This window comes from Suncus etruscus, chromosome 3 (assembly GCF_024139225.1).
Source record: "Suncus etruscus isolate mSunEtr1 chromosome 3, mSunEtr1.pri.cur, whole genome shotgun sequence".
Classification (NCBI taxonomy): domain Eukaryota; kingdom Metazoa; phylum Chordata; class Mammalia; order Eulipotyphla; family Soricidae; genus Suncus; species Suncus etruscus.
This window is the reverse complement of record NC_064850.1, coordinates 67,481,704-67,495,667: the sequence shown is the minus strand read 5'-3', so window position 1 is coordinate 67,495,667 and position 13,964 is coordinate 67,481,704. Positions and strand designations below refer to the sequence as shown.

The 13,964-nt window shown below is 53.6% G+C and overlaps 1 protein-coding gene across 1 annotated transcript in view; it reads left to right on the top strand.

The window, feature by feature from the left end:
• The first annotated feature begins 3,867 nt into the window (after window positions 1-3,867).
• LGR6 (leucine rich repeat containing G protein-coupled receptor 6) overlaps window positions 3,868-13,964 on the top strand; it is a 121,351-nt gene continuing 111,254 nt past the window's right edge. The window contains exon 1 of the mRNA XM_049770626.1: window positions 3,868-4,070. Coding sequence (XP_049626583.1) covers window positions 3,868-4,070 — 203 coding nt within the window. The remainder of the gene's footprint in view (window positions 4,071-13,964) is intronic.

Sequence of the window (13,964 nt, the reverse complement as noted above, 5' to 3'; positions counted from 1 at the left end):
TATAATGCAGTTGTGAGTGGGGCCCAATAAGCAAAGTGCTCATTGTCTCTGTGTACTATCAGAGAAATGCAAATCAAGGCGACAATGAGGCCTCACCTCACACCAGGGAGGGTGGCAGGTATCAAAGAGGCTGGGAACAACTAGTGTTGGTGGGGCTGTGGGGAACAAGGGCTCCTCATTCACTCTCAGGGAAAGTTGTCTGGGTCAGCCTCTATAGAAAACATTATGGGGAATTTGGGGAAGAGACAGCACAGGGGATAAGGCATTCCCTTTGCTTGGAGCTGTCCTGGCTTTGACCCTCCAAGTACCACATTGAACACAGCCAGGAATAAGTCCTGAGCTCAGCTAGGTATGCTCACTCCCAAATGAAGATTCATCCAAAATGAGAACAGAATTTCCATATAACCCATTGATTTTTCTTCTGGGCATCTTTCCCCTCCCTTAAAACTAAAAATAAATTATTTGAAAAGGGTCAATGCACTGGAGGCAGGAAATGAGAATAACTTGAATGCCCAACAACAGGTGAGTGGACAGAAAGTGATAGGCCATGTGTGGAATGGGAAGTCATGTCGTTGCAATGATAAATGAAATCTTGCAGCTTCCTTAGAGGGGCTGGATCTGAAAGGGGTCTTGGTCAGTGGAAGGGTTGGAGGGAGGAGGACAGACACTGGATGAGCTCACTCACCGGGGCGTGTGAACAGGGAACAGGCATTGCCAGTAGCAAGCAGAACCAAACCTTTGGTGCTGGATCTCACGACTGACAGTAGCAAGTGGTTGGGTTTAGGGAGGAGACAGGGAAGATGACTAGAGGTAACTGGACTGAGATGCCCCAGTGGAAGCATAGGAGCAGAGGAGGATGGTGGTGGCACTTTGGCAGTATCTGGATCTGGTAGAGTGTCAGTGGAAAGTTGCCGATATGCTCCCAATCTGCTGATTCATCCTCCAGCCTCACTCAGCTGGTACCAGAGGTACCACCCATGCTACCAGAGGTCCCCTCAGGCGGGACAGAAGCAGGCAGCAAAGGGGAGAGAGCTGAAGCTCTGAGTAGCTTCCCAGATGCTGACGCCTACCACTTTTCTTTGACTAGAGGTCCTTTTTGCGAGGACCTTGACCCCCCAATCTGCAGCAACTTATCAAAGTCACTGATGGGGTAAGAAGCCAAAGAGAAAGTTCCATTTGAGGGGGACCAACAACAGGAAGATGAGTGGGTCTTCCCACCCAGATTCTGGCCCAGGAACCAAAGGCCTTAACGTTCCAGGTGACCTCAGCAATCTAATACATAAGGTGAAGATGGAAAAATGGAGAATCCAAGCCCAGCCAAAGCCCAACTCAGGAGAAGCTGCTTTCAGGACCTCCTGCAATTTTCTTCTAGGTTAATGTCTTGATTCTATTTGCATCGGTCACTATATTACTGGTTAAACTGTGTGTTCTATCTGTATTATATTTTATAGCTACTATTTTGTTCTATGCCCCATTGCAAACAGAATATTTTGTATCCAACTTAACTAGTTTCATATTAGTTTTCACAGTTCGCTTTTGTGGGCCACACCCTGTGATGCTCAGGTGTTACTCCTGGTATGAGCTCAGAAATTGCTCCTGGCTGGGGGACCATATGGGATGCCAAGATTTGAACCTGGGTTTGTCCTGTGTTGGCTGCATGCAAGGCAAATGCCTTACCTCTATGCTATTGCTCTGGCTTCCCTCGCAATTTTTTGAACAAAAAAAGGGCAGTTGTTAGGTTATACTTTATTTTAACCAAAACAAATATCATCCCTGATTTCTTTGTATTTATTTATTTACAACTTTGTTTTACCCCAAAACAGATTCTCTTACGTATAAACCTGTGTGGGATTGGTTCAGGATAACCTGAGCTATCTACATTTACTCTGTTCCTACTTCCCAACCTGGGGATAGTCTCTGTGTTCAATAAAAATGACAGACAACTCACACTCCATACAAGGTAGAAGATTACAGACTAGTTTCACCTGCAGCCTGGTCTGGATTATTTGATGCAGTGACTGTACTATAGATTTGTTCATCTGGGGTTGGAGATACGCGCATGGGGTGATTTTACCTTGAAGAAGTAACTTGATACATCAAAACCATATACTTTAGGGGTCAGAGTGATAGCACAGTGGTAAGGCACATGCCTTGTATGTGGCTGACCCAGGACGGACCTGGGTTCAATACCCCCGTCGCCCCATATGGTCCCTCAAGCCAGGAACGATTTCTGAGTGCATAGCCCTGAGCATCACTGGGTGTCGCTCAACCCCCCCAAAAAAACAAAACAACAACAACACACCCATAAACTTTAACACTCCTGTAACCAGGATACCCAAATTATAATATAAATAAATAAATAAAACACCAAAAACCTCCCCAGGCAAGTGCCCAGTAATGGTAGACTGGAGACTCAGCTTCAAGTTCTCAGACCACTGTGAGGTGAGTTTTCCAAGGTCTCTATGTGGGGGCTGTGGAAAAGGAGTCAAAGCTGGGGGGGCTGTATGAGGCGGGAAGTGCACCCCCAGGCCTACAGGCTCCTGTGGATCTTTCTAGAATTACAGCCAGGCTGACATTTGGCCATAGTCCTCAACATTCAGGATGTGGCTTCTGCTGTAGACTCTGGGTCAAGATCGGGGGAGGGGGGGCTTCTGGAGTGAGCCAGGCATTCCCCTCAACCCTGAGGTGAGCTTTGTAAGCAGAAGACCAGAGAGGAGGCTGTGGTTGCAGGATCTGGGGTCCAGTGGATGAGCCAGAAGCAACCGTGGGTGCCTGCGAGGTTTTTAGCTCCTGGTTTATATTTGGATGGCCCTGGAGAAAGTGTTAAGGGCGCAAATCAACATGGGGAGGTCCGAGAAAAGTTACATATAGGCCTGCGTGCTTCCTTCTGGTATCAGAAATGCCGCCCCAACCTTAGCCACCTGCCCTTATGCTGGGCCTGGACTGGGACAGTTCTGTGATTAACTTGCAGAAAGTTTCACCAGATGGCGCCAATCGGCTGACTTTCCGTCGGGTGAGCCCAGAGCCTGAGTCCCACAGCCCAGCTGCCCAGCCAGCCAGGTCAGGGTCAGGATCAAGGTGACCCACGTCCCCCCACTCACCCCTATCTTAAACTTGACTGAGGTTACAACCGAAGTGATGTCGATGGGGGCCACCCTGTTCTTGGGTGGCAGCGCACAGCTGGTCACCGAGAAGGCATCGCATTGCCCACTGCCCAAACCTAACCTGCTGCAGAACCCTAAAACCTGGACTCACTTCTGTCCCCCGCCCAAAAAAAAATCTGGAGAATTCCCCTGAGCCGCCCCCATCAGCCGTGTGATCTTGATCAAGTCCATTCCTCGGGGGTCTCCGGGGGTGTTCCCCCTTCCCCGTGGAAAACGTAAGAAACGGATGGGGTGGGGTCTCTGGGACCTTAGGTGCATGTGTGTGTGTGTGGGGGGGGGTGGTCTCCTCCTCCAAGCCCCGGGACTGTCCCCAAGGCAGAGTGTCGGAGCCCGGCAGTCTTGGCCTGGGACCTGTGCAAACAAGTGCAGGTCCTGGAGCTTCGGGGGTGTCTTCTTTTTCCCTTTTCCCTCCTTCCCTGCTGCCAGCTCGGAGGCAGGAGGGAAGCGAGGGAGCCGCCGCGTCGAAAAGTTTCCTTGACTCCTCCTCCGCGGTGTCTCCCTCCCTTGCCAAGTCCAGCCCGTGAAACCGAATCGCGGAGAGCGCTCCACAATGCCTGCCCCTCTCTGACGCGCGGCCGCTCCCGCCGCCGCCGCCGACCGGCACAGCCCCGGGGCCGGTGCCCTCCGACGGCGCCCACGGGCCCCGCAGAGCCGCCGCCGCCGCCGCCAGCCCGCCACAGGTGCCCCCGCAGCGGCAGCCGCGATGCCCCGCGCGCCCCGGCTCTGCGCGCTCTGGCTGTGCGCCGCGCTCTGCGTCTCAGCGGGCGCCCCGCAGCCGGGCGCGCCGCCCGCCGCCTGCCCCGGCCCCTGCCACTGCCAGCGGGATGGCATCTTGCTGGCGGTCGACTGTTCCGAGCTCGGGCTCACCGCCGTGCCCGGGGACCTGCACCCCCTGACGGCTTACCTGTGAGTACGCGCCACGCGCTGGCAACGCACCTGCCCTCTGCGCGCCGGCTCCTGCGTCGGACTCGGCGGCCCCTTTCCAGTGGACCCAGAGGGATTGGGGAGACCAGAGGGTCTAGGAGGGGGACCCCACGAGAGGCAGGACTGTCCCCTGCCAAGTTCGGGGCTTGCGGACAGCCAGTGGAGCTCAGGCGGGGTCTTTGCGCTCCACTCCTGCCCTGCGCCTGTCGCTGCTTCCTAGTCCAGAGAAGCCTACCCAGGACTGGCCGAGGCTATGCTACTGGATTGAGGGGAGCAGAGGGGAACACGGGATGGGAGGTCGGGGAACGGATCGGTGGCACCAGGTAGGATGAGTGGGATGTATGCGTCCTATGATGGGGACACACGAATTCCCCACTCTTGTCTCCCCGATATAGACCTCACCAAGGTCCCCTGCTCCCCTGGGGTTCCCTCTGCACTTGGGAACCCCACAGCCCTGTGTCTACACTCGTTTGTAGGCAGGCATTGAACTGAAAGCCGCGCACCATTACCGTGTTTGAGGTGAAATGAGGAACTCACTGGCCAACAGCTGGACCCGCTGTGCCCACAGCCTTCTTGGCTTCCCCCTCTGAACTCTTGCCGCTCCCCCAAATTTCAGACCTCTCAGCCCACTTGCTCCCCAGTCTCTGGCCCTCAGTTACATGCAGGTGAGTAAGTGGGCAATCGGGGTCCTCTGCCAGGAGGCACCCTTCCCTCCCAGAACCCTCTCTGGTTCTTTGCTCTGAACTTTCCAACTCAGCTCCTTCCTTGGGGATTGGGAACCCGCTAGTTTGTGGGTGTCCAGGAGTCTGGGCATTGAGAAGGGAGCAAAGTGTGGATGCTCCTGAACTCCAATCTCGCGTTCAATCTCTTTGCCCCAGATTGGGTGTCCCCTCACTCAGAAGGCACCGGCTGGAGGTCAGAGAACCCCATATTCAGGGACCAGTAGCATCTTTCAGTGCCCAGGGGCCAACCTGGGGGCTGGGATGAGCACTAATGAGTTGAACTTTAGGGAGCCATGGTGGTTTTCCAAGACCCCATCACCTGGCCACCACCCCTGCTGCACTTTGGGCAGTCCCATTTGTAGCTATTTTCTTTCTGTTTTGTTTTGTTTGTTTTGGGGCCACACCCGGCACCGCTCAGGGGTTACTCTTTGCTCTGCTGAGAAATTAATCCTGGCAGGTTTGAGAGACTGTATGGGATGCTGAAGAGGATCGGACCTGGGTCGGCTGTGTGCAAGACAAATGCCCAACTATTGCTTCCGTCCCAGTAGTAGCTATTTTCTGTATTGGGGATTTAGGACTTTGCTTTGTGTGACTTTGGATTATTCGATTCAAAAGCTCAGAAATTATCTCTGTGGTACTTTCCTCTGGGAGAGTAGAAAAAGGGGATTTTTCTAGGCTGGAGAGGTCAGGGAAGGTGGACATGATGTTCTAGGGACCAAACTTCTCTCCCAGGACTTGTCTACCCTGAAAATTTTCTGAAAGAACTTGAGGGAGGAGAACAGTGCCTGTGTATAGTGCAGGCTCCCCATAATCTGGCAGCTGGTTGCTCACTGTCACAGTCACCTGTAGCAGGGACAACTTTGGCTTGAGGGTGGCATTTTCTGAGCTGGTCTTGCAACCTGGGGGGGGGGAGTGGGGAAGCTCCTCTTTTTTTTGGGGGGGGGTCACACCCGGCAGTGCTCAGGGGTTACTCCTGGCTCTACGCTCAGAAATCGCCCCTGGCAGGCACGGGGGACCATATGGGATGCCGGGATTTGAACCATCGTCCTTCTGCATGAAAGGCAAACACCTTACCTTCATGCTATCTTTCCGGCCCTGGGTAAGGCCCTCTTGACTGTGCTTTTGAGAATATGGTCTAGATGAGCATTCTGGAGGGAGTGGAAGAGTCATATTCCTCAGAAGCCCTTGTGGGGCTCCCCCAGGTGTGGAAGAGACTGTGCGGGCAGTGGTCTGGAGGGTCTCTTTTTTCTGGCCACTCACTAGGGACACCCCCCCCCCCATAACTCCTTCCTGGGGCGGCCTCTCTGCACAGCCCAGTGCCTGCACACAGGACAGACCAGGCAGCAGGGGAGGCAGAAGCAGGCCCCTGGCTCTGCCCTGACTGGGCCCTTCTAAGTTTTCTTTCCTGGTGAGGGGCACCTGGAAGGCCAACGGGGGACTGTGACTATTGTGTCTCCTGTGGGGGGAACCTGTGGAAGGAGGGGGACCTGGAACAGGTGGGACTCAAGGGGATGTGGCCAGAGAGAAGAGCCTGGCACTAGGTTGCAGGTCCTTTGGACCAATGACCAGCAGGCTCGGGGATTGTGCGTGGAAGAAGTGGACTTAAATCAGAAGGGAAAGGAAAAGACAGAGCCATTTGGGGGTGCAAGAGACAGCGAGCAGATTTTGCTTTCAGGAGCTTGGAGGAACCCAGGATGAACCATAGGAAGTACCAAGGAGCCAGAGGCTCAGTGACTGCCCTGGGCCCTCACACCCTTCCTGTAGGTCTCCCCAAAAAGAATGGTTCAAGTGGGGAGGAAGGTGGCCCCCTCCTACCAATACTTCTCAGACCCAGGAGTCTAGGGAGGGGGGAAGGGCAGACTCAAGTCTGTCACTTGGATTGTGGTGGCCCATCTGGTGACATTCGTTCTGGGAGACCAGGCCTCTGGCTCTGACATGTTCTAATGTGGGGTGACAAGAAAGTGAGGCCCCGCTCCAGTCTATCCCAGACCCACATAGAGACACACAACAACACCCCAGATAGTCTCTGAACAGGGGCCTCTCAAGAGCCCACAGTGGAGCCATTGGAGAGTAGATGAGGGGGGCTGGCTGGAGAAATAGACTTTATCTAGAGGTTCTCTCTGACCCCAACTCTGCCATCCACCACCACCGGGTCTAAGGGACCAAACACCCTCCTGGCTAACCCAATCAGTCTTCACTGCCACTGTCAGACAGGAAGGTTGCTGTGTGAGAAAATGTGTCAGTGTGAGTATGAAAGTGTGAGAGTGTTGGGGCCGGGCGGTGGCGCTGGAGGTAAGGTGCCTGCCTTACCTGCGCTAGCCTAGGAGACGGACCGCGGTTCGATCCCCCGGCGTCCCATATGGTCCCCCAAGCCAGGAGCGACTTCTGAGCGCATAGCCAGGAGTAACCCCTGAGCGTTACCGGGTGTGGCCCAAAAACCAAAAAAAAAAAAAAAAAAAAGAAAGTGTGAGAGTGTGAGTATGTGATTGTGTAAGAATATGTGAGTGTATATGAAAAAGTGTATTAGTGTGCAACCATGATTGTGTGCATGTATGTGAATGTATGTAATTCATTACAAGTTGTGTTGTAGTATCTGTTGTGACTGACCATGTGTGGATGGGCCCAGTGTGGTTTCATTACCCCTCTGGGACTTCTTTTATATTTATTTACTTATTTTGGTTTTTGGGTCACACCCGGCAGTGCTCAGGAGTTACTACTCCTGGTTCTACTCTCAGAAATCACTTCTGGCAGGCATGGGCGACCATATGGGATGCCGGGATTTGAACCACCGTCTTTCTGCATGCAAGGCAAACACCTTACCTTCATGCTATCTCCCCCTCTGGGCCTTCTGATGGCTCTGAGGGCCACTGAGCGCACTCACTGAGATCACATTTGTAAGGGTTTGGGACAGTGTCCCGCCCAGGGCCGAGCTCAGCCATGTCTGCCAGTGCTGTGAGTCGGGTGACCAATGCCAAGAAACAGTAGCGAGGGAAGTCTTCCTGGAGGAGGAAGTCCCCGTGCTTGCAGGGGGAAGAGAAGAGGAGCACTGTTCTCTGTAAAGGGCGTCGGTGTTTGGGGCGTGCGTGTGCTCACATGTGTGAGTGGGTTTGATGTGTTTGCACAAGTGTATAGCACATGTTAGCGCATAGGTGCCCTGTGAGCACATGTGTGTTGGTGTGAGAGGGTGAAGAGCATTGAGGACTGAGTGGAGAGCGGGGGTGCCCTGCACCTTAACATGTGACTGGGCCCTCAAGTTCTGTTCACCTCTCATGCTCATCCTCATGGCTGCTTACCTCTCATGCTCCCCTAGCCCAGAAGGTCAGACCCCCTCCCGTTTCCAGAAGGTTCTAAGCCCCGCACCAACTTCCTGCACCGGGCGTGGTGAGTCCCACTGCCCAGTCCGGTCCCTCTGCAGGGCAGCGCTTCGAGCCCCGAACTTGTCTGGACCTCCACCTCCTCACGACAGTGCCCAGCTCCAGAGTGGGCGAGGCCGGGGCAGGACCGAGGGAGCCCCAGGGACACTGGGCTGGGGCCACGCAGGAACCTGGGCAGCTTCGGGGAGGGCAGGCGGAGGGGGTGATTCTAGGAAACGAGCCACTTCTGCCGGGCGCCGGTGCCAACCTGCCTGCAAAGGGCCGCCCGGGGGGACGGGCCCATCAGAGGGCAGGCCCGGGGATCGCCCGCCCGCGGAGGGTGAGCGTGTGGTGTGGGGGAGCCAACACCCCAGTTCAAAGGAAAGGCAGGAGACAGCCCGAGGCAAGAGAAAAAGGAAACCTCTGGCTCGGCAGAGCGGCAGGGGCGAGGCCGGGTGGGGCGGCGGCGGAGGAGAAGAAAGTCTGGCTCCAGGCGGCCCCGCACCCCTCCACCCGCCTCTCCGGTCCCCGGGGCTTGCACCCTGCTGGCCACAGCGCCCTGGACCCTATCTGCTGACCGCGCGCCTGCCAGCAGGCACAGGGGTGCCCGGGGTGCGAGACCCGGGGTGCGGATTCGCCCTGATGGCCTTTGCGCGTCAATAGCACCCCAATGCACTAAAGTGATCGCAAACAGCCCGTGGGGCAGGGTGCTGGGAGGGGCCACAGAGACAAAGACTTCAAGTTGAGTGCAGTCTTGGGGTACCTGCTTCGAAGGCCACCAGTACTGTGGCCGGCCCCACCACTCAAGGGCTCAACAGCTTCACAGGCAGGAAGACCCAACACCTGGGGACAGGGGGTGCAGGACACCAGAGACAGACTTCGGTTCCTGCCACAATGCTCCCTCCGCCTGCCCTCCTCTTCCCTCCCTCCCATCCACTCTCCTTCCCTCCCTCCCAGCCTCCCTTCCTTTCTTCCTTCCTCTCTTCCTCCCTCCTTCCTTCTTTCCTTCCTTCTCCTTTCCTTCCATTTTTCTTCTTTTTTCCTTCCTTCTCTCCTTTCCATCCTTACTCCCTTTCTCCCTTCCTCTCCCTCCCTCCCTTTCTTCCTCCCTCTCTTTCTCCCTTCCTTCTTTCCTTTCCTTTCTTCCCTCCTCTCTTTCTTCTTTCCTTTTCTTCCTTCCTTCCTCTTTTCCTTTCTTCTTTCCTTCTCTCCTCTCCTTCCTTTCGCCTTTCCTTCTTTCCTTACTTCCTTCTCTCCATTCCTCCCTTCCTCCCTCCCTTCCTCCCTTCCTTCCTTGTTTTCTTTCTTTTTCCTTCCTTCTCTTCCTTCCTTCCTTTCTTCCTCCTTTCCCTTCTCTTCCTTATTTACTCCCTCCCTTCCTTCCTCCATCTCTTTTCTTCTTTTCTTCTCTCCTCTCCTTTTCTTTCTTTCTTCCTACTTTCATTCCTTCCTCTCTCCTCCCTTCCTTCTCCCCTTTCCTTCATTCTATTTTTCTTTTTCCTTCCATTCTCCCTCTTTTTCTTCCTCTTCCTTCTTTCTTTCTCTTCTTTCCTTTTTCTTCCTTCTTTCTTTCCTTCTCTCCTTTCCTTTCTTCTTCTCTTTCTTCCTTCTTTCCTTCACTCCTTTCCTTCCTTTCACTCTTCCTTCCTCCTTTCCATTTTCCTTCCTTCTCTCCCTTTCTCCTCCCTTCCTTCTTTCCTTCTTCCCTTTCCTTTCTTTCTTCCTTTCTTCCTTTTCTTTTTTCTTTTTTTCCTTTTCATTTTCCTTCCGTCTCTCCCTTTCTTCTTTTTCTTTCTTTTCATTTCCTTCCTTTCTTCTTCCTTTCTCTCCCTCCCTCCCTCCCTTCCTTCTCTCCCTTCTCTTTCTTTCCTTTTCTTTTCTTTTCGTTTCTTTCTTTCTTTCTTTCTTTCTTTCTTTCTTTCTTTCTTTCTTTCTTTCTTTCTTTCTTTCTTTCTTTCTTTCTTTCTTTCTTTCTTTCTTTCTTTCTTTCTTTCTTTCTTTCTTTCTTTTTGTGGGTCACACCCGACAGTGCTCAGGCATTGCTCCTGGCTCCATGATCAGAAATTGTTCTTGGCAGGCACGAGGGACCATATGGGACGCCGGGACTTGAACTGATGACCTTCTGCATGAAAGGCAAATGCCTTACCTCCATGCTATCTCTCCGGCCCCCCTTCTCTTCCTTTCTTCCTTCATCTCTTCCTTCTCTTCTTTTCTTTCTCCTTTCCTTTCTTCTAAACTCACTCCCTCCTTCTCTCCATTCCTCCCTCCCTCTCTTCTTTCCTTCTTTTCATACTCCTTCCCCTTGTCCTTCAGGTCAATGTGCCTTTCAGGGTCTACCTTTGGGCTCCAGAGGATGATGAGGGAAATAGTGGGGTGTGAGGAGCTGCTGCCCGCCTGATGGGGGTGAACTCTGAGAGGAACCATTGGGGCTTCCACATCACTGTCTCTGAGTCCAGTTTCTCTGTGAAGGTAGTTCTTCAGGCCCAAAAGTCTAGCTAATGTTGCTAGGTTGACAGGTAGGGTGTCAGGGCTGGATCCTTGTGCCTCTGGCTGGGGAGGACCCCCGTAGCCCACCCTCCCCCAGGGCTGCCCTCAGGCAGGGCTCAGCCAGCCTGAATTCCTGTGGTGTGGGGGTCCCAACTCTTTTCTGTGGAAAACATCTGCTTCTCTGATCCTGCTCCATGAACACACAGACTTGGAACTAGCACTGTGGAGTCCCTAACACCCTGGGGTGGGCCCCCATTCCTAATGACCATGTAGGTCTCCTCATGTCCTTCATATATGGGCAAACAGGTCTCAGGAGGAGAAAATACTGGAGAGGCCAACCTTAGACCGCTAGTGGAGTTATTTTGGAAACAGCTAAAGGACATGGGGGGGGCAGAAGTCAGGGGTTGGCACTGTGCCCCCCGGAGCCACGCCAGAGCAGGCCTCAGAGCTGGCAGCAGACAGGGGGTGGGACCTGCTGAGGGTGGGGCATTCTGTACCCCTTACCCCCAAGGCTACCTCTGTACCTCCCAGAGTATCCAAGGGGGTTGGAGGGTGTGCCCAAGGGGGCTGAAGGGTGTGCCCTAGTCCTGGACCATGGGGGCCCTTTGTGTTTCTGACCAGGAACAGAGCCTGCAACTTGTTCTCTCAAATCTGCTCCAGAGCACGCTGCAGTGCCCCCCTCCCCATGAGGGCTTCACTATGTCACTGTGGGCAGGTCTGGGGGCTGCCTCCCCATCTCTGCCTTCACCAGTGCTTACAGCTGCCCCTGCTTCTGAAGTGCCTTCTCACTGGGGAAACTGAGGCCTTCAGCTATAAGGAGATCACTGAAACCAAGAACTGTTGATGTGGGGCAGCACCCCAAGTGCACCCCATGCCTGGGAGAAATGGGGGGTCCTGAGCTCTGCCTGCTGCCCAAGGGCCAAGGCACAGCCTTGGGCCTGGTGCCTCCTGGTTAAACTGCACTTTCTAGTTTGTTGTCTCTGTCTGGGGGAACCAGTGACTTCCTCCCCCCACTGTTCTTATGTGGGGTCCTTACAATGGGGGTTAGAGCAATCCTGTGATCACCTTGAGTGTGGGTACCACCCGCAGCCCCACTGAACTCCACAACAGGCACCCCTGGCCTAAGCGCTGAGGCTCGGGATGCTGGTGTCCAGGTGGACAGCCCTGAGTGAAGGCAGACTGAGCTAAGGACAGGTACTCGGAGGTACCTCCCACATCCAGAATGGTGTCTCGGTGCCTTTCTCCTGGGGCACCCAGATGGCACAGCTGGCCCAGGTGCTAGATGGTGAGGGCTCAGGAGGCCCCTCTGAGCCTGGCTGGGGAGGGTTTGAGGCGACTCCAGCACTGACCAGCCTTGGCCTCTGCTTCCAAGCACCCCATGCCAAGCTCTTCTAAAAATCTTTGTGATTTGGCACTGGGCTTGGTAAGCAGCACCCCAACCCACAGGTACTCTCCTCTCCTCCCCTGCTGGTATCCCTTGGGCTTGGAAGGAGAAACTGAGGCAGGCACAAAGGCACTCTTGTAGCCAGGTGAGCTTTCCAGCCCCAGGTGCTCTCCTTGCTCCTTCTCCTCCCCTTTGTCCTTGAGAGGGGCTATGGAAGCAGTAGAGGGAAGCAGAACACTTTCACTGCACCAGGCCAGAGCTTGCAAGTGAACAAGATGGGAGGCTTTGGTAGTGGGATGGAGGAGCTGTAGCCCTACCTGTTATCCAACTCTTGCCACTTCCAGGGTGGTGGGGGCCCGTCTTCCCTGGGAGTTGCAAACAAGCCAATGACAGCAGCCACCATGGGGGTGGGCACTGGGCCTCCTCTTCCAGGAAGGCCTCCTCCCTCAGGAAGGACATCTTCAGATGGACAGTTCCAGACTCCTCTTCTCCAGGTATCTGACCTTTCCTTTTTCCCCAGGAACTGTGTCTTGGGGTGTAAAATATGTTGACACCCTCACTGCCCTCCAGGGGATTCTGAAAGGACCCCTCCCCCTGTTGGGTAGCAGAGCCCCTCTCCCTCACCACCACCCCCACCCTGTCAACCCACACAGATGAGGGGCACAAACAGGCATCCTGTCAACCACAAACCTGTGCTTCTAGCAGTGTTTGAGGCTCCTTGTGCATCTGTCTCTGAGGCAGGGACCTCCTGTCACCCCATCTCTCCCTGATGGGAGCACTGAATTTAGAGAGAGGCACTTTCCCTTGCTCTGGAGCCCAGAGGCAATAGTGAGTCTCTGGAGGTGGGCAGCAGGCACCTAGGGCAGTCAGCTTGTGCCCAACCAAAGCCTGCCTGGCAATAGCTAAACTGATTTCTACTGAAGGCGGCTCCAGGTCTTCAGTGTCTTCAGCGCAGAGGTTTGTCCTCTCAAGGCCACACTCTGAGTCTGCTCTGAGTCAGGCCTCTCCCCTTCTGAATATTAGCAGGTTCCTCGGGGCTGTGTCCACTTTGGCCCAATGCCTTCATACCCAGGGCTCTGAGACAGCCAGAGCTACATCTCCAGAGGGTAGGGAGCTGGGCAGGGCTGCCAAGCGACCCCTTCAGACCTGGAACTGCCACTGTTGACATATTTAAAGGAACTAGCCAATGTATTCCATCATGTACATCACGTGTCCTGCCTTCACACTCACACCCTCACAGATACACACTGTCTCTCACACACATATCAAACATGGCTCCTGCATGCTTGCTCAGACAAGCTCACACTCTCACAGACATGCTCACATTCTTAAACTCTCTCAGAACACTCTTACAGACACATTTATACACTCACAAACATACATGCTCACATATTCACAGATACATTCACATTCTCAGATATTCCCACACTCTTGCAGACACATTCATATGCTCATATACTCATGTTTGTATACTCACACACTTTTTTTAAATATCTTTATTTAATCACCATTATTACAAACATGTCTATAATTGAGTTTCAGTCATAAAAAAAGAACACTCCCTTCACCAGTACAATATTCCCACCACCAATGCCCCCATCTCTCTTCTCTCCCACCCCCTACCTGAGACAGGCAATCTATTTGTCTCACTTATTAACACTGTCATGATAGTTGTCAGTGTAGTTATTTCTCTAACTGCACTCACCACTCTTTGTGGTCAGCTTCATATCATTGGCCAGTCTTTCCAGCCCTCATCTCTAGTGTCTCTGGGTGTTAGTACAATAATGACTTTTATTTTTCTTAAATCCCATAGATGAGTAAGACTATTCTGTATCTATCTCTCTCCCTCTGATTTATTTTACTCAGCATAATAGTTTTCATGTCCATTCATGTATAAGAAAATTTCATGACTTCATCTCTCCTGAGGGCT